The sequence below is a fragment of the Pseudonaja textilis genome, chromosome Z (assembly GCF_049901715.1).
Source record: "Pseudonaja textilis isolate UNSWEBS1 chromosome Z, rPseTex1.2, whole genome shotgun sequence".
Lineage (NCBI taxonomy): Eukaryota > Metazoa > Chordata > Lepidosauria > Squamata > Elapidae > Pseudonaja > Pseudonaja textilis.
Window position 1 is genome coordinate 57550609 of NC_142008.1, and position 21289 is coordinate 57571897.

Here is a 21289-nt window from a genome sequence, read left to right on the forward strand (position 1 = left end):
CTTGCTCTACTATCATGCCAGTGCCAAAGAAGCTCTCTATCAAGGAACTGAATGACTACAGACCAGTTGCTCTAACATCTGTAGTTATGAAAATCTTTGAAAGGCTAGTGCTGTCCCACCTGAAAACCATCATGGATCCACTGTTAGATCCCATGCAGTTTGCATACTGAGCAAACAGACCGACAGATGATGCTATTAATATGGCTCTGCATTACATTCTACAACACCTTGAATCTCCAAATACCTACGCAAGGGTCCTCTTTGTAGACTTCACTTCAGCACTCAATACCATCATTCCAGACATTCTTCTAACTAAATTAAACCAACTAGAGGTACCTGAACACATCTGTAAGTGGATCATAAGCTTCCTAACAGACAGAAAGCAGCAGGTGATGCTAGGCAGAATCACATCTGATACCTGTACAATTAGCACAGGCTGTGTGCTTTCTCCACTTCTCTTCTCTCATATACCAATGACTGTATTTTAAATGATCAATCTGTTAAAATACTGAAGTTTGCAGATGATACAACAATGATTGGTCTCATTCGAGACAACAAATCTGCATACAGACAGGAAGTTTACAACTAGCCTCATGGTGTAACTGGAACAATCTGGAATTGAACACACTCAAAACTGTAGAAATGGTGGTAGATTTTAGAAGAAACCCTCCCATACTATTATCTCTTACAATACTAGACAACACAGTATCAACAGTAGAGACCTTCAAATTTCTAGGTTCTATTATATCACATGATCTAAAATGGACACCTAACACCAAAAACGTCATCAAAAAAGCACAACAAAGAATGTTCTTTCTGAGCAAACAAGCTCAAACTGCCCAAGGAGCTGCTGATACAGTTTTACAGAGGAATTACTGAGTTTATCATCTGTACCTCTATAACTGTCTAGTTTGGTTCTGCAACCCAACAGGACAGACACACTTCAGAGAATAATTAGGATTGCAGAAAAAAACAATTACTACCAATCTGCCTTCAATCAAGAACCTGTATACTGCACAAGTCAAAAAGAGGGCTGTGAAAATATTTACAGACCCCTCATATCCCGGACATAAACTATTTCAACTCCTTCCTCAAAACAACACTTAGAGCACTGCACACCAAAACTGGACACAAGAACAGTTTTTTCCCCCCGAAAGCCATCACTCTGCTAAACAAATAATTCCCTCAACATTATTCAACTATTTACAAAGTCGGCACTATTATTACTATTAATCTTCTCATCACTCCTTATCACCCATCCCCTCCCACTTGTGACTGTGTGACTGTAACTTTGTCACTTGTATCCTTACTATTTATATTGAATGTTTCCTAGTATGATTTGATTGCTTATTGTACCCTATGACTATCATTAAGTGTTGTATCTTATGATTCTTGACTCTTGACGAATGTATCTTTTCTTTTATGTATACTGAGAGCATTTGCACCAAGACAAATTCCTTGTGTGTCTAATCACACTTGGCCAATAAAGAATTCTATTCTATTCTATTCTATTCTATTCTATTCTATTCTATTCTATTCTATTCTATTCTATTCTATTCTAGTGAAGTGCGCTAAGTTTAAGTATATTGCACCGAGGTGCTGCACGAACAGTGAGCAGCCATGAAGATGTGAGAGGAACATGGGGAGACGGGCAACTTTCTTTCCACCCTGAGGCACCGGCTGGGCCAGCTGTGGCTGTCGCTGCTGCTCTCACCACCTTCATTGCTGCTCACTGGTGTTGCAGCGCCTCGCAGAGCACGCTTAAACTTAGCGCGTTTCACAAGAAAGAGAGAAATGAGAGAAAGAAAGAGAGAGAGGGAGAGATGAGAGAGAGATGAAAGAGACACACACCTGTTTAAAAGAAAATACTGGGAGCCACAAAACCCGAGTGGGCGTGGCTTGGGGATCATGTGACTGGGTTGTGGTGAGTGATGTCGAGATGGCCACGCCCACCCAGGTTTTATGGCTCCCGGTATTTTCTTTTATGTGGAAAATGGGTCCAAATACCTCTTTCAGCCTTTAAGGTTGCCAAACCCCTACACTAGAATCACGTATAGCGATTCTTGATTTCTTGAATCAAGAAGAAATCAAGAAAGAGGCTTAAAAGGAACCCTTTCAATCCCTAATCCCCATTCCCGGCCTTTTACCTGGACACCGTGCATGATATAAACCTTTTCCGCCTCGCTCAGGACCACCGACGCCATAATAATTACTTCTTAAGCGCAGACTCCTTCTTCTCCAACACCAAGAACCTCTCATCCGATTGTTAAAAAAAGGCGCCTGACACCACCATAGAGTTCTATTAGCCTCGCGCGTCGCAGCGCTTTCTGATTACGTCAGTCTCATTAGTCCTCCCCGTCTCCGGTTTTTGGTTTCTTCCCGTTCTGTTACGAATGCGTGGAGAAATGGCATCCTCTCCTATTCTCACTGGGTGATTCGTTCCTTGGTCGTACGTCACGGATGGCGAGGGAAGCTCAACTTCGGGATTTTCAGTCTTCAGTGCAGTTCTTTTTGGAGAAGCGAGACGGTGCTTCTCATGTTCAAGGCATTCTTCACAATCGTAGGTATGTTTAATCATATACAAATCCAGCTGATCGCGTCAGATAAATGTACCCTGGACTATGGTTTTATTTGCGAGTATACTATGGCTAAATTTATGAGTAGATTTCTGTGCAAGTAGAATAGACTCAAGGTGATGCATAATATCCCGAATATAATCGGTTTCAGAATTTGAAATTTTAAACATAATAGTTACAATGCAGAAGCAATAAATAAATCTGATATAGGCTCTACATCTGGCCTTTTCAATGATACTCAGTATTGAATATGAATTCAGTATCTGAAAAAGATGTTCATAATAATAGACAAATTATTTCTTTTCCATACTCTAATGGGAAACGCTTAATTCCATACACCTAATGGAAATGCTGCTTGTCTTTTGATCAATCAAAGCCATATTAAAGTTTCTAATTTGTTGTTTTTGCAGGAAAAAAAATCGTTGTAATTCTAAATGTTTTAGGAATAAGCTTTCATTTATTATAATTTATTTAGTTAAAAGTGTGGAATATTGACCTTAGAAAGATATATTACATCCATGGTTATGGGTCACCAATTTATAGATAACTAATGTAAGACAATCTTGCCTCTGTCACGCCAGATTAGATAGACAAGCATGTGTCTTTCCATTATCACAATCAGTTCTAAAAATGCTTTCCTCTAGCTTAAAAGAATGACAGTATTTGAAGTAAAGTAACTACAATGTTGCTCCTTTCAGTAACTCTATTAACTATATATAGTAAGGCTATTCTTTTAGCTAAGCCTATATAGACATTTATTTCAATAGAATTTTCCAACACACACACACACACACACACACACACACACACACACACACACTATAGAGTTCCTGACCTGAATTGCAAATTGGAATAAAAAACTTACCATGTTTGGGTAATGGTGGAAGTCATTTTGAGCACTGTATGTGTAATGCTGTATATATTCTTCTTTGGAATTGTTTCTGCAGTTAACATTCCTGCAATAGCATCAGTAGAATGGTAACACCCAGGTTTATCTATGTTAGTCTATGGCAGGGGTGTCAAACTTATGTCGTCACATGTTACGTATAGAAAATTTCCCCCCTTCGCTAAACTGGGCATGGGCACGGACAGCACATGACACATCTGGCCCAGGGGCTTGACAGCGGTCTATGGTGACAAAATATCAAGAGTTTGGGCATATTTTGTAAATAACAAATTTTATTCAAAGGACACATTTTCGTGAGCTGCAGTTCACTTCATTAGATGCATACAGCTCATGAAAACATCTACCTTTTAATAAAAATGGTTAGTCAAAAGTCAAACTCCTAATTTTTGATACCTAATTCTGTTTCCCCTTTATCTTTAAATGTACCAATTCTGAATAAATTATAGTATCCTTTAAAAATAGTTTGAAGTGTAATATGTTGCTGGTTCATTTTATTCTCTTGATTTCTAGATAACTTGTGTGGCCTCTAGGATTAACATACCATTGCTGAGCACAATATACTATATTACTGTACTGACTCCAAATTTGACTATTAAAATATATTGGTTTGGCTGCTGATGCAATCAGAACCTACAGCTAAACTCTAGTGCAAAATATACTAAAAATGAAACTGATTAACCTCTTCAAGTTAGTAAGTATTGGTCTGTAGCTTAATTTCTGCTTCTTTATTATGCAGCCTTATTTTAAGATTGTTATTTTTTCTCACTTTAGGATCTTTTTGAATTTATTTTTAATCAGATTATTATAATGGTATAATTTTCTTGCACTGTACATTTTATGGTTTGGATTTTTTAATGATTAATAGTATAAAAACAAACTTTCAGTAAAATAAAAGTAATATGTGAAACAAAACTTTTTTATTTGGAAAACCTGTGATATTGTGTGATTCTACTATTTACTATGGCAAATACTCAACATAAGATCACAACTGAGCCCAAAATTTCCATGGCTAAGCAAGACAGTTAAGTGAGTTTTGCTTCATTTTATGACCTTTTTTGCAGCATCTTTTAAGTGAATCATTGCAGTTCTTAACAGAACTGTTAAGTGAACCTGGCTTCCCCATTTATTTTGCTTGTCAGAAGGTCACAAAAGGTAATCACATAACCCAAGGACACTGCAACTGTCATAAATAGATGCCAGTTGCCAAATGTCCAAATTTTAATCACATGGCCATGGGGATACTACAGTGGTCCTAAGTATTAAAAAACGGTCCTAAGTTACTTTTGGCAGTGCCATTGTAATTTCAAATGATCATTAAACATATGGTTGTAAGTTGAGACTATTTGTAGTATATTTTTAGTATTCTAAGATGGCCTAGGTGAGGGCTGTCAAACTCCCTGTCCGTGGGCTGGATATGTCATGTGCTGGCCATGCCCACACCCAGTTTAATGAAGAGGGAGAATCCAGATAAGTCATGTGATGCCACCATGATGACGTGAGTTTGACATCCCTGGTCTAAGCCCTAAGACAAGCTGCTGTCTTAGGCCTTCTCAGACCACTACAGTAAATAAATAATTTATTATTTTATTATTTATTTATTAATAATTATTAATCTGTAAATATTGCTATCAGCAAATAGAACTCCATCTCTCACCTGTCAAGATGCATTATACCACAAACCACAAATTATTTGACACCTGAAGAAGTCTAATTCTAGATTTTGATAGTAACATTACAGTATACTAAATATTGCAATAGTTGATATTTAAGTATTTCCTGTATTTTAATGATACCTAAGGTATTTTCCCGTCTACCTATCAGTAAAATCATTGACTGTACTAAATGTTCTTTGATCCAATCTTAAGCATTAAGTTCAGCTGAAACATTACTGTACATTAAGGATAACTGATAATAAACGTTGACGGCTTTGTGTCGCATCTGTGTTCCTTACGCTTTCTGTATCAAGTGGAAAGGGGAGAACTCAGGCCAATTTAAGAGTACACCGCGTCGCGACCATAGTCCGTTCTATTTGGTCGTGATCGGAAGCACGGCCGTCTGCGCGTGCGCGGACAAAAACAATTGGCGCCGAAGGGGAAATCGCCGCGGCGATTTTTGGGTCTGCTTCGTCGCCACCCGAAGATCTATTTGCTATCAGAAGCAAAACTTATTAAAATTCTGGTCGTCACCCGATTTGGTCGCGAACAGAAGCGTTCGCGACCCGAGGTTCCGCTGTACTTCAATCAATAGCCCTATTCAATGAGCGCACTTCTAGTTACTGGAGGATGTGACAGCAACCATGCAGCTGCCGCAGGAGTGACCGGCACGCCTCCTTCAAGACGGTCTGTCCCCTCGGTGGGAGGGAGGCGTTGCGATTCTGCGGAAGCAATTTCGCCGTTACTCACTTCCTGGTTTCTCCTTTTTCTTTCGCAGCGCGAATGGGGAAGCTGCGAAAGGAGAGGGGTAACCCTTAGTCTTATCTCTCAGCAAGGAGCTCCGGGCTGGGTGTTGAAGGGCTGGTTTCTCCGTCTGCTGGCAGGCGAATGGAACGCTGTGCTGGGCTGAGCGGTGGAAAGTCGAACCAGGAGAAGCGGGCCGCTGGCAGAGCGGGGGCGGCATCAAAGGCAGCGGCGAGCGTGTTGCCTCATCTTCAGCCTGGGTAAGTTAAAGAGAGGAGTTCGTCCAGTAGGAAATGTTTCCATTCCGTGGATTTTGAGCTCTCGCTGGGAAAAGCGGTAAGTGCGCATCAAAGAGACAGCGTTAAGCGAAAGATCTGCAACGTTGCCTTTTCTGCAATCGAGAACATGCGACGGGAGCCCTGCAGGTGGATATGCCCCTCGCGCGCCTGAGTAAGAGACAAATAGAAGAGTGAATCAAGGAAGCTCATAATTTTGGCCCTGGTTAGATAGGCGGTATGATTTTGACAAGGTAAAAAGACAATAACACCGAGAGTCAAGAGAGGGCCCGACCACGTCCTTATTGGAACTCTTGGAACTCTAATCATGTTTCGCTATCTGATGCAGTTCCTTTTCTTTCTGAATGCTTTGAATCCAAAATCCAAAGAAATATGCTTCTGGGCTGCCAAATCATGTTTCCTTTTCCAATACATGCAGCCAGATTGGAAAATTTGGAGTGAATTGATGATGTGGTTTTCACTGTAGATACAAAGATTCCTGTAGTTGTCCTCCATCAAAGCCTTTTTATGAGCTCATATCTTTATGAGCTGCTAAGAGTCATATGATTATGATAGGATATAACTTTGATAATTAAATAGAATATTTCATTATTCCTAGGGATGGATTGCCATTTTCATCAATTTATATTTTTTTAGTAATTTTGTTAAACATAATTAAAACAATAAAAACATAACTAATTAAAAAAATAGAAAGTACAGAAAAGAAAAACAGGAAAGAAAAGAAATAATATAATAAGGAAAATATTAAAAAAAAATCCTTCTTCATCACAATATATAAACAATTATAGTCACCTTTTTTAGAATACAACAAATCTCTTCTTCCCACGTCTCATATTTTACCTATCATCAACTCCTTAAAACTTCATCATTTAGTCCTGATCACCAAAAGTTCATTAAGGATTCCAGAGATAATATCTGTTTTAGTCCTGATTAAATAAAGCAATTTTATATTCTTTTTATTTTAACTATATTGATCTTTAATTCAAATAATATTCTAGAACTTTATTTCTTTTAAGTTTTCTTGTTCTTTTTCACAAAAATTTATAAAGCTTTAACAAGTCTCTCTTGTAAATCCAATATAGGAAAAGTATCAAGCACACTTTTGTTTTGTTATTTGTCTATCCGTTTTAATTATTAAGACATTAGTTGCTTCATCTGTATACTCAGGGTAGCATATTTTTCCAGATCCTACTTGTATTTTTTCATTTTTAAATTCACTTTCAGATTAGTCTCAGTCTTGTCCAATATAGCTTGTTCCTTTTCCATTACATCTTTTAAACATAGTCTGTCTATAATGACATATACTTTTAAAATTAACTTCCGAATCTACTGTTCACAAATAACCTTCAGTAAGTCCAATGTTAAAGTATTCTGCTTTATTCTGTATTAGTAAGTCAAATTTGAATGTTCTCCTTTAATTGTAATCTTTAGGGTTTTTTTCTGGGTCCCTTTAGTGTAGTTATTTCCAAACTGTGACCAAAAGTCACATGAGGCTCTAGACAACTAACAATGTAGCCCCAAAAGATCTTAAATGTTTAACATATGATTTATATACATTATATGTGGTCCAAAATAATTCATCTTGTCTCAGTGCATCCGGGCAAGCTAAAAGGTTGGACATCCATAAGCTAGTATCCAATCTTCACAATATCCCTTTTTTTTTAAGAATTCAAAACAAAAGCATTTTCCATAGGAAGGATTCTGAAAATTAATTCCAAACTTTTATTTCAATTTATCTGGATCCAGAATTCCAGAATTGACATTCTAATTACTCTTTTTCTATGTATTCAAAATAAAAGCTTTTTTTAAAAAAAAAAAGTCATAATCATTACAAATTTAAGGAAACTCATTTTGTTCTGTATATCTTGTCCATTCCAAGGTTTTAATAGTTAAAAAGAAGTTAATAAGCAATTTTCAAAAATGATTAGAAAAGGAAAATCCAAATATAGTGTCCATAAAGGCACCGACCACAGTTTGAACATAAATGGGAGTCAGGAGGAAGAGGAGGACTTGGCATTGGGGTTTGAACCTACTTTGCTGGAAGTTTCGGAATCCTCATCCTCTCCAGGACCTTCCTCATTAGTTATGCCTCAGGTGTCGGCAGATAAGCAGGAGAACGTGCCGGAGTCCTTGGATGAAGATCAAACCGAAGAATATTGGTTTGATGCAAGGAACAGACGTAAGCAGAAACGTCAAGCACAAACTGGAAGGAGATGTCGAATCAGGGACTGAGGAAAGAGACTGACACGCCCCTCAGGGAATATAAGGAGGCGTGTTAGCTTTGAATCCCCGTTTGGGTCAAACTTGTTAATTTGCGTCTGCAGTTTGGACAAAGTAATTCTGTTTGCCGTTCGTCTCTGATTTATAGTTCTGCTCATTATCAGAATTTGCAGACAGCTTCTGGGAAAACTGCCAACAACGAATTCAGCCAAAGGAAAGTTAACTCTGTTGTTCCTGATATTGTCTGTTCGTGTTTTTTCCTTTGGACATTTGGACTCTCACCTTGTGGCCACAGGTGAGACAGAACAATAGGTTATGTTGAAATTCATCATTCTATGATTACTGGTAGATAAATAATATCACTGCCCAAAAGCTAATAAGAGAAAGATGCAATTTAATGGGACAGGAATTGGGTACAATATACACTTACCACGTAGCTTGAATTTTACAAGGAAGTCTTGCTGTTTATACTTATGAGAGATTTTAACATGAAATTTATGCAGATCACTTCATATTCATTATTAATTTTCACTCTTATTTTTAGATGCTTGCCTTATAAGTACAAGTGGATCAGGTGGAATATGCTATTGTTCCTAGATAATCTATGATATTGTTGGAAGTAGTTTAGTAACTGGAGTCAATTGTCTTGGTAAGGGATATTTTTCACTGTAGTTTATCTTCCTTTTTTAAAGCTGGAATAGCTTCAATTTATTTTAAAAGACAAGTTACATAGTGTTATTTGAAAGAAATGCCCAACTTTAACACTTTAAATTTTGAAATATAAAAATGCTTTTCATAAAGAGAAATAGAGCAGTATAAGCATTAATTTTCAGTATTTCTTCACTCTTTCACTTTTTCCATTGTGACCAGTGGTCTCAATTAGTATGGTTAATGAATTCACAAAATGGTGGCATTATTTGAATTGCACTATTCCAAAGATATATTTCTATGGAAAATAGAGGAATTGGTTCTTGCTGTATAGAAATAGGCAAATAAATTTTTAAACATAAAGTTTTATATATTTCTTCATGAAATACATAATAAAGAAGATAAATCCATCTCCGAAACATACTTTCTATGTCCTATAATCTCCATTTCTTTGACAAATTTCTTTTTAAAATTTCCCTCTTCTTTCTTGAGATATGTTCAAATGGAGCCTTGTTCTTCTCCATGTTGCCCAAATGATTAGTGTCTAAAACCCCAATAGCAACTGGTCATGTAACTTCAACTGAGCCTTAGTAATACATGTACTAACCTCTCACTAACTGATTTGACAGTTAATTTCATACGTTTGTACTATGTAAAGTGGAATAGACCAATGGTCAGCAACTGGTGGTCCATGAGAAAATTTTGGTGGTCTGCAGAAAATTTATTTGCATTTTTTATATTGCCTAAATGAAGGGTCCTCAAATTACAGCTCCTGGGCCGGATACATGCAATGAACGTTTGTGCTGCTGCAGAGAGTCTCCTCCTTTGAGGTCTTTTTCTGTGGGTTGGAGGAGGGCAGAAATTCCAACTTGGGGTCTGCTTCAGCCTCCTGGTGCAGGGCTTTGGGTGAAGGTTGAAGGGAAGTGCTACTGGTGGCAAAGAGCCAGAGGGCATTGTTCCAGTGGGACTGTATCATGGCCTGGAACTGGCTGACTATCTCAGCCTGCTGAGCCTCCAGGCACCGGGACCTGGCCTTGCACTCCCGCAGGTCTTCCCTCTGCTTGGAAAGCCTATGCTTGTAGTACTCAGTGAGGTGCTTCTGCTGAGCCTCCTTCTTGGTCAGATCCAGTTTGAAGTGAGCCAGCCTGTTTTGCCAATTGTTTCTCATGGGGGCGCTTAGCTCCAACAACTGCTTCCTGTTGGGGCCCTAAGGAGCCCAGGCAGGCAGGCGAGGAGTGGCTGGGAGGGGAGGGGAGGGGAAAGAAGAGGCCAGTGAGGTGCCCCTCGATGTGAGTGACAAGAAGTTAGCCATGCCCACCAGCCACATGACAACCTAGCTACACCTAGGCAGATTATGCAGATCATATTAGTGGTCCGTGGGATTTAAAATTATTAATTTAATGGTCCCTGAGGTCCAAAAGGTTTGTGACCCCTGGAATAGACTATTCTTATTTTAAAAGATTTATGAGGTGGTTAATAATTTTTCACATATAGTGTTACATAAGTCACGTATTTTACTTGGCATTTATTCCTAAAATTTATCAGAGTTGTAAAGCTATTTTCTTACCTAAGAAAATATCTTACTTTGTGCATAAAAGCTTACATTCAACGTTTATTGGATGGCAAGGAAAGGTTTCTGGCAAAATTTTGCCAGCCAATAATTTACATTCTTCCTGTATCTTATGAATGGTAGAAGAATACAGCCCATAACATAGAATATAAATGTTGTTGAAGCAAAATCCAGTCTAATAATTTAATAAATGAATTAATTTGTAATAACATTTCAAAGCAATGTAGTTCATGTTCAGAATTGTAGTATGTCATCTGAAACATTGATAGTTAAACATTCTAGTTGCTTGATTTAGACAGATTTATTTATTAATCCATTTATATGTCTACCTACATCAGATCATGTGACTCTGGAAGTGTACTAAAAGAAAAAAAATAGGAAACCACAGTAATTCAATATAAAATAGCATCTAATTTAAACATACAATAATAAAGAAATAAAATGTAAACCAAAGCTAAAATCTACAGCTTGTTAGATTAAATATTACTGTTAACCAGGATGCATGTTTTCCTTAAAATTAACTGAATTTCAGTTGATTATTCTAATTGTTTCAAAAATAACAAATATTCAGTTGGATGTCTTTATAAAATAAAGAGCCATATCACAGATTTATAGAAAAAAAAATACATTAATTCATTAATAAACAGCAGCCAAGATGATATATGCCACCATAAGGAAATGTGTATATTGAAAGTGCTATCTTGAAGGCACTATCTCAGAGTATACCATATTTCAGAGAAGGCTAGAATTTTGCTCTTAGAATTTTGAAAGGACACAGTAGGCAGTTTGTAAAAATTGGTTGCCATGACAAACTGGCAAATTCCCCACAGTGGGATTGACCAGTCAAAAAGTATCCATTTACCAGAAAGCAAACTAATTCTCCCCTGGTGGTTTTTGCCTCTGTTATCTCAGAGTCAACCCCATAAATAACTAAGCTACTGCTTTGCTTTTCAGAATGCCAATTCCAAGCTTAATTTTTTAATTGAAAAAAGGAAGTGCTCGTGAAACTTAAACATTAAGGAGATTGGAATGTTGAAACTTAGTGCTGCTGGCACCATGTTGTGTACTCTTGCCACTTTTATGTCACCATGTCCAGGACTCATTGGGAGATTATCTGATATTGGAAGAACCATCAGTAATATACCAAAGCAGTCAAATAACTGTGTCTGACAGACAAAAAGTAAAGATGAGCTGTAATTGTGGAAGTCTAAATTAAGATCTTCTTTCAACCATAAAAATAATTACCATGTTTTTCAAACTATAAGATACACTTTTTCTCCCCCCAAAAATGGTGGAAATGTTTGTGCATCTTATAGAGTGAATATTATGGTGGGGGGAGGGGAGTTTGTTGTGCCACTGGTGCTGGGGAATACTAGAGTCTTTGCTGCCGAGTGGTTGATTGGCGATTCGATCGGCGTCCTGGAATGCCACCAATCAGCTGTCTAGATGGTGAGGATCACCACCGCCATCTATTGATGCCCATTTGCCGCAGCCCATTCACTACCAATGGGCAGTGGTGAACTGGTGGCGTTGATCTGCAGCAAACGGGCAGGGGGTGATAAGTGGCGACAGTGTTGGCAATCCCTGCTGCCTAGAATAGCTGATAGGCAGTATTCCGGGAGGCCAATCCAACCACCAATCAGCTGCTCAGCAGCTAAGGCTCCAGTGTTCCCTGGCAGCAGCTGCAGCTCAGCTCAGTTGATCAGTGGTGGGTGCAACAGAGCAGAGCCCTAAGAAGCCACATGCTGGGGGGCTGTGATAACTTGTTGAAGTTGACTGTGCTGTTTGCTACAAGGACGCTAGCCAGATGAATACCAGATGGAAGCTGGGAGCCAAAGGGAGATTTTTCTTTTCTTTTCTCCTCTAAAGCTAATGTACATGTTATAGTCTGGAGTGTCTTATAATGTGAAAAATACGGTAGATTCTTTACCTTCCTGAGTAATTCATCTGACAATGTTGTTGGCAAAGTCTAGGAATTGGTTACCACATCAATTGACCAGGAGAACAAACAAGTTTTGTGGGAGAGTTTGATGTGGGAAAGGAGTAAGAGATTTAATTGTGAGTTGCCAAGTATGTACTAGACTCCTTTTCTTACTAGAAGACTAAGCTACTGCACCTGTAACAAATGCAAACTTGCTACTTTCTGGAGAAGATAGGAGGACAGAGAGTAGGCTTTCTTCTTCAGGATTCCTCAAGTGGGAAGAAGTGAGCAGTGCCTTTTTAAACAACTCATCGAGTTCCAAAGATGGTAGGCTATGGTGGTAATTGGAAACATCAGTTTAATTCAGCTACTGTATTTCTTAAAAAATAAGAAATATTTTCTTTAGACCCACGAAAGAACGGCTAGGCCGTCTTTTTGAGGGGTGTCTTAATTCTGTCCCCCAATGCGCCTAGCCTAGCCACCGGGCCGCTTCTATTGTGGCTGAAAGGAGCACCCCCACATGCCTTGCTTCTCCACCGGGCTGTTTCTGTAGCAGTCGAAAGGAGCTATTCCTCAAGCTTAGCACAAACTGAGGGAAGAAAGGCAGGCAGGAAAATTCCCCCTCCCCATTTTCCTCCTGTTCACCAAAAAGCCTCCATTCCAAAACTTCACCATTCAGAATGGAGGCTTTTTGGTAAGTGGCAGGAAAATGGGGGCAGGGGGGAATTTTCCTGCCTGTCATCCATTCATCAAGCTCCCTTTCCCCATTTTCCTGCCTTTTGCAAAAAATGGCTCCATCCCGAGCCTTCAGCATATCCCAGGCCCCTACAAGGTTTGTTGCAGCAGCGTGTGTGCATGCATGCGAGCGGCTGCATTGCTGTGAGGTTCGTCACATTGGTGCAGCCTCCTCAAGCAGGACCCTGCAAGGGTTACTGTGCTGCTGCGCCTACGAGCGGCAGCACTGCCACGAGTTTGGATACACTGGAGCAGCCACTCAAGGCAGGATGCCAGCTGCACCAGTGTGATGAAGCTCATGGGAGTGCTGTCATAAGTTAGGATATGTGCAGAGTAACCCTTGTATGAAAAGGATATGCACACGGAAAACGGTTTATGAGAACAGTTATGAAGAAATATACAGCCACACAGAGTTGAACAAGTTGTATTAATGTTTACTTGAAGAAATAGCACAGTCCAATAAACAGTCCATGTCATACACGTTTTTAACAGTCCAGAAATATTCAGTTATAAAGTCTTCTTACATCTAGTTATAAAGTCTTCTTACCGGTTCCATGTCTTTTACAGCAGACAAATATAAAACCATAATGTAACAAATAACCTTCGATATCAACAGAATATAAAAATAAACAGGGTTAGTCAGTATCGGTCCATAGTCAGTCAGTATCAGTATAAAGAGAGATCATCAATGAAAATGAGAAAGAGAATTAAACCATGATCTATAGCTCCCTCTTATGGCAACTTGCAGCACAATCAACCAACCAGAACACAGCATAATACATTACAGTATTTTTCCTTACAAACATATATATTTGTAGTTTATATATTGTCAACCCAACTACGTTATTTACATATACATAACATTCTCCCCTTTGGGTTGCTCAATATATAATACATTACGTCTTTAATTCATAATTTTTTCACAATTAATAACTCATACAATTTCATAGAGATTAGAAGATTCTTTAAGTCTACATACAATGCTTGTTTGAATTTTGTTATATTTATGTCTCTCTTTAATTGACCTTTTAGAAAACTCAGTACATGTTGTTTGTTTATTTTCTTCCTCTACCTTCCCTAACGAATCTTTTGCAGTTATAAATGGTTCATCAATATTGCTATCATTTTTATGATCAGTGAACAATGCAGTTTTTACAATAATACTATGTTTTTTATTATTATTGTTTAAACTTTCACCAGCCAACATGCTCCAGAAATTTAGCACTTGCACTCCAATATATATTAGTAGTATCTGGCTCCCAAAATTTAAATAATCTATGATTAGCTCCATAACCTACAAAATACAATTTCTTAGCTCTATGTTGTCCCTTTCGCCTTACTTGCATGGGAACATGAGCCCATGCTGGGGTTCCAAATGTATGCAAATAACTAAGATCTGGTTTTCTTCTATGCCAACAAGTAAATGGTAATTCACCAGTCATTAAATTTATTACATTATTCAAAACATGGTTAGCACACATTATTGCCTTATCCCACAGTTGCTCTGATATACCAGAATCAGACATCATATTCCTAGCCATAACCTGTAATGTTTGTCTTCTACATTCAATACGAGTTATGTTGTAGTCTATAAGGATCAGAATGCTCATGTTCAATTCCAGCTTTTCGTAACATGGTTTCAAATTTGTTATTAGTAAATTCAGTATCTATTCATAATTAATCTAATAATTTTCTGTTTCTGTTTTCTTTCAGTAAATTTTAGCCAATTTACAAAATACTAGTATGCTTCTTGCTTTGTTTTCATTAGGTAACAGAAACCATATCTGGAAAAATAATCCATAATCCTCAAAATATAATAGGCTCCACCTATACTAGATTTTCTAGGTCAAATGATATCAGCAAACACAACCTCTAATGGTTTACTGGTTTTCAGTCCATTTACCATATTTTCAGAAATTACCTTGTTTTCCTTTTTATTACAGATATTGCAATCTACATATTTTATACAAAGTTTTAAATCTATACCAGTAGACAACTCAACAGTTTTCTTGATCATTTTGAAATTTATAGGTCCCATACGTCTATGGAGCAGATGAATACAGTCATCATGAGGCTTCTTATTCTCAAAAACTGAGTTAATATTACTTGATGGATCATCATGTATAATAAACAAACCATTTTCCAATCTTGCAGTAATACTTTTACCTTGTTTGTCTATTAAACATGTATCTCCCTTAAATATTACAACAAACCCTGCTTTTTCCATTTCTCTTACAGATAGCAAACTTCATTCCAGGTACATATAACATCAGTAAACTTTCATTTATACATGAACAATTACAGTACCTTCTCTATATGCTTTCATTTTCCATCCATTAGCTAATGATATATGCTGTTCACTCTTTCTCATGTTAACAAATCTCTCTTTACTTTTAGTTACACGCTGCGATGCTCCACTATCAACTTCCCATATATCATGGTTTACATTTGTAGTTATATCTGATATTGCTAAACTAACATTCTTATGAACTCTCTGCATATTCTGTTTCTTACCCTTTTTACGGTATCTGGCTCTATGTCCTTTAGCCCCACAAGAAAAACATTTCCTAACAATATAGGCAGTTGAAGACAGTTTTTCTTCCTGTGGTTGTCTTTCTCTCAGTAGAATTCTCTCTTGCTTTCTTTTTGACTCTTCTAATAGTCTTCCAGTTATGCCAGTCAATGTAAGTTCATCTCTGTTTAAAACTTCCAGTGAAGACACATAATCATCATAAGTTTCATCCAAAGAAGAAAGAATAATGCAGACCTGATGCAACTCAGAAAAAGTCAGTTCTTTTTCTTGTAGCTCCTGAAAAGTCCTTTCCATAAACTCCAAATGAGCTAACATATCGCCACCTTTTATAAGATGAGCTCGAAACAGTTTACATGTAAGGTATATGTGTGCACCCACACTATCTCAAACATAAATCTTCTTCAGAATGTCCCAACATCTAGCAGCAGATTCTTGACCATGAATATGGACTATCTGCGTATCACTCAGTGTCAGTCCAATTATACTAAGAGCCTTTTCATTATCCTGATTAAATTCAGCAATTTTCTTTTTTTCTTCATCATTCGATGGTTCCAAAGTTGTTACATCCAGTGGATTATTCACTACAGTGGATTATTCGCTATTATTCACTACCATAATCCTTCTTTATGCAGAAGTAGGCTGCACTTCATAGACCAGGAAACATAGTTTGTTCCATCCAACCGAGTTATCAGGGATAGACTGGTTGACTGTTCTTGTGCCATTGTAACAATAAACCACAATTAGCTGTCTAAATATGAAACTGTATATTCACACTGGTTCTCAATATCTCACTGGGCTCATAACCAATGTTAAGATATGTGCAGAGTAACCCTTGTATAAAAAGGATTTGCACACGGAAAACGGTTTATGAGAACAGTTATGAAGAAATATACAACCACACAGAGTTGAACAAATTGTATTAATGTTAACTTGAATAAATAGCACAGTCCAATAAACAGTCCATGTCAAAGACGTTTTTAACAGTCCAGAAATATCCAGTTATAAAGTCTTCTTACATCTAGTTATAAAGTCTTCTTACCGGTTCCATGTCTTTTACAGCAGACAAATATAAAACCATAATACAACAAATAACCTTCGATATCAACAGAATATCAAAATAAACAGGGTTAGTCGTATCAGTCCGTAGTCAGTCAGTATCAGTATAAAAAGAGATCAATGAAAATGAGAAAGAGAATTAAACCATGATCTATAGCTCCCTCTTATGGCAACTTGAAGTCCACAAGACTTAAAGTTGCCAAGTTTGGGGACCCTTGATGTAAAGCAAAAGATGGGCACTACATTATAGTCTGAAATTCTAAAGTAGTCATAGCTAGGAGAATCTTTGTTCAACTTTGCGTGGTGTGCCAGTTATGCCATTTCCTGAATAGGGAGGCTCTCCACTTGGTCATTCATGCCCATGTCATCTCTCATTTGGACAATTGCAATGTACTCTACAAGGAGCCACTCTTGAAAAGTCTCTGGAAGCTTTAGTTGGTACAGAATTTGGATATGTGGGCAATCTTCAGTACCCAAAGAATAGTGCATTTAACATCTTTATTGAGTGAGCTTGCATTGGGTGCCAGTTTGCTTCTGAATTCAATTCAAAATGTTGGTTTATAGCCCTACATGGCAGAGACAAGATTACCTATTGAACCATATTGATCCCATTATATAAGTCTATCCCAAACACTCAAGCAGGGTAGGTATATTGCTGATCACATCAGCTAAAGAATTCCGATTGATGGTATCTAGGAAAAGAACCTTCTTTACCATTGCCATCAGTCTTTGGAACATTCTTCCCCCATAGGTGAGTCAGCCCCCATTCTCCTTACCTTTCCAAAAGATGTAAAACCATGGGTCTGCGACTTTGTTTTGGGCTCACAGAAGAGCAAGTAGCCGTGGGGCTGTTTAGCACCCTGAAAGCCCTTCTCCTGCCTTTCAATTAACTTTAATATTACTTTTTAATCCATCTTTACCTTTTTAAATAGTAAATTTAATATATTATTTTTATGTTTTAATATTTTTTACTTGTGCACTGCCCAGGCTCCCTCTGTGAGGGAGATGAACAGTTTCAAAAATTTGATAAACAAACAGACTGGATAGTGGAGAGCATCATGGTATTCTCTGTCCTAATCTGCCAGGGTTTTTCTCTTTGAAGGGCGTTTTACCCCTTGGGGCAAGTCAGTGGCCATCATGGACTTATGTGCCATATATGATATTACAATTCAGGGGGTTTACAACTGATTGAACAAATGCACGCATCAGTGCTCTTACTAAATTATGTAAAGAAGAATTAAATCAGATCTTTCTAGAATCTATCATTGGCCAAGTACTAGTTTATCTTTTTATGACACAGAGAATGGAATGTAAAAGATGCTTATGGGTAATACCAAGCTAGAGGGATTGGGTAAGACCAAGAGGGTTAAGTTAAAGTACAAAATGACTATATATATAAAATATAACATTTTAATATAATGTGCTTTTTATTAAAATATTTTTATTATAATAGTACAATCTAATACAAATTTAATTTAAGGAAAAGGGTAAACAAAGAGTAGAGTGTTAAAAAAAGGAAAAGAAAAGAACAGAAGTTATTAATGAAAGAAGATAAATACATACAGAAGTTACTTCTAATCACCATAAGTATAAAATATAGTGATTCTTCATCCTCTCTAAGATTACAAACATGTCTTCATCACAGACCTCATCCTATATGCCATCTGTTTTCTATAGGCAAATCTATAACACATTATTTTTCAGTCCTAGTGTCAACAGAAAGTCTGTAAAGGGTTGCCAGAAGTAACAATATATCTTGTTTTAACTGGCTTTATATTCCTTCCTTTTTCTTCTAGCAGTTGTAATCTTTAGTTCATTTAAATATTGTCATAGGATTCGATTTCTCATTTCTTCTTTGTCTTATGCATATAGTTCTTCAAAACATTAAGTCTCTTTTGAAAATCAAGTAGAAAAAAATTATCTAGGTCACTCTCCTAGTTTGCCATGTAATAGAATAACAGAGTTGGAAAGGACCTTGGAGTTCTTCTCATCCAACTCCCTTTTAAATTTGAATTATCCCTTTAAATTTTAAAGCATCATCCAACTTCTTTTGTATATATAGTGGAACATCCTTTTCTAAGTCATTCGCTTGGCCTTTCAGTTGTAAATTCATTTCTTAAGTAGTTCACTTATAGACACCAATTTGGAAAAAATAAAATGTAAACTGATAAGACCATAATCAGCAAAAGCTTTCATAATCCAATTGCAAAGGAGGTAATAAAGAAGACAACAATGTTAAAACTGAGTAAAACTCCAAGATCAAATGAACTTTCTGCTGCATTTTCTAAGACAGGTTCCTAACCCAGGAGTGCAGGCCAGTACCGGAACTTGAACCATTTGGAACCAGGCTGTGGTAGTATGTACACATTCCAATTTGCATGAGCAGTGGGCGAATGCATGTGCACGCACTCCATTTGAGCAGCGGATGCATGTGGCTACTGCATGCAAATGGAGCTTTGTGTGCACTTTCCCACCACTCATGTGGAGCCATCTCCTTTCCTGTCCACCCCCCGGTTTAGTCTGCAAAGCCAGAAAGGTTGGGGAACTCTGGTCTAAGATTTTCAAAGGTATTTTAATAAATATTTCATTCAGGTAATTGATGAAATACAACAGTATCATTTATTATTTCCATCTTGAGAACAGGCTTTTAAATCTCTGATTTATAAAGAAAAAAATGATTCAATCTGTGCAGGGTCATACAAGATTTATCTCTTAGTGAATATTAATTATAAACTTTTTATGGCAGAAATATTAAATGGAGGAGGAGCTTCCACAGGGCACAAACCATCTGAGTGGAAGGTTTCCCCCTCTCCCTAACCTGAAGAAGGAGAAAAGCTGCATTTGACTTGCTTTCTGCTGGTTGCTGTGTGGAGCATGGCGAGCAGTGGCATTTGGGGTGGCAGGGGGAGGGAGAGAGGTTGAGCTTTACAATATGCTGCAGGATGGAGCTCTGCAGCATTTGGGGGGCTGTTGAACTCTGCAGCATGGAGTGGAAGGTGGGGGGTGTTAGGAATGATAGTCACCTAACAGTTGGGTTGGCAATATATAAACCAGGATAGTCATTTGTTGTATCTTTAAGAGAATGCTGTAATTGTGATTGGCTGAGGTTCCTCCAACGGCCATAAGATGGAGCCAGAAACCTGGTTTGTTCTTTTTTGCATTTCCTTTGCTTTCCTTTTGCCTGATCGTCATTCTGCTTGAATTGCTGTGAGTCTTGCAAACTGTTAGCAAACTCTGTTTACTGAATTTTGTTTATGATACTGGTAAAGAAAAGGACTTCGTTTTTCCTGGACTGATTATTTTGAATAACTGCTTTAACCGTGCATGATTTGGACTGTTTGTTGGACTTTGTTTACCCGTTTACAGGAAGTAAAATTTACATTTTACTATTCAGTGTATCTGTGTGTTGGTTGTGTGTTATTCATCACTACTCTCACTATGTTTCCCTGAGTGCACTCATTCTCCTAAAGGGGAATACCTTAACGGGGGGGATTTGCAGACTATACTGGCAGGGCTGGGAGAAAGGAGAAAAGGCGAGGAGGGGGGATTTGTGGGCGGTAGGGCTCAGAAGAGAGCATGTGCAAAAGCTCTTTCCATTCTTCCCAGGCTTTTTCTGCCTTCGCGGGTGGCGTCTCCCGCAGCGTCAGTTCCCCCCCCTTTTCTTTCGCTCGTCTCTTTCATGACCTGAGGCAAGGTGGGGGGATTGAGCAGGTGGGGGGAGGGCTGAGAGGGGAAGAGCGCTGAACAGATCCGCTGAGGGGAAGGCAGCATAGGAAAGAGGCAGTCAACCAGACCCACGCACAGAGCAAGTAGAGCAGTGGGTGGGAAGGCCCTGAAGGAGGATGGGGAGAGGAGGAAGGAGAACTGTGGGCAGTCCAAGGGGCCTTGTTTTGCGTGCTCAGCTGGTTGACTCCCCTGGTGTAGCCAGCTTCTTTAGCTCAGGGTGGCTGATGGCCGGGGGCGTCCTGCCACAGAAACCACAGCTGCTGCTGCTACCGGGACTACTATTGAGGCTGCTGCTGGTTCGGCTGTCTGTGTGTGTGTTTTCCCCCCCTTTCAGTGAGTAACATTGAGGCTGGCACTTGAGATAGAGGTTCCACAATCAGCTGCTGCCGCAGTGAAATTCAGCGATGGGGCGGGCTGAAGCAAAAACGCAGTCTTCTCCCTCCTTGGGGGGGGTAGGATCGCTGCGTGTGGACGGGGGTGAGTATGTGGGAATGGCAAGCACACACGCGCGTCTGCCTCTGTGCGGCTGGAACTGTAGGCACCAGTGATGTTAAATGTAAATTGATGATACGCTTCCGGCGCAACTGGCAATTCTTGTTGAGCCAGTCCCTTCAGGAAACCCTTCTCCTCCTCCACTCACGACCAGCACACACACACACACACACAGACACAGAGAGTGGGGGAGAGAGGGGGGAAGATAGGGAT

General features: G+C 38.5%; 2 protein-coding genes across 9 annotated transcripts in view; one reads left to right on the forward strand and one right to left on the reverse strand.

Annotated features, from left to right (window-relative positions):
* The window catches only part of EXOSC7 (exosome component 7), a 112605-nt gene extending 110319 nt beyond the window's left edge, over positions 1-2286 (reverse strand). The window contains exon 1 of the mRNA XM_026717815.2: positions 2148-2286. Within this exon, the coding sequence (XP_026573600.1) occupies positions 2148-2204 (57 nt within the window). The 5' untranslated portion in view covers positions 2205-2286. The remainder of the gene's footprint in view (positions 1-2147) is intronic.
* An 84-nt stretch (positions 2287-2370) lies between these two features.
* ZDHHC3 (zDHHC palmitoyltransferase 3) overlaps positions 2371-21289 on the forward strand; it is a 138716-nt gene continuing 119797 nt past the window's right edge. For 4 of the 8 annotated variants that reach the window (XM_087916758.1, XM_087916759.1, XM_087916762.1 and 1 more), the window contains exon 1: positions 2371-2564. The gene's annotated coding sequence lies outside the window, so the exon portion shown is untranslated. Of the gene's footprint in view, positions 2565-5833; positions 6140-21289 lie in introns of those variants that run through there. The other 4 variants (XM_087916757.1, XM_087916760.1, XM_026717812.2 and 1 more) reach the window with 2 other exon arrangements.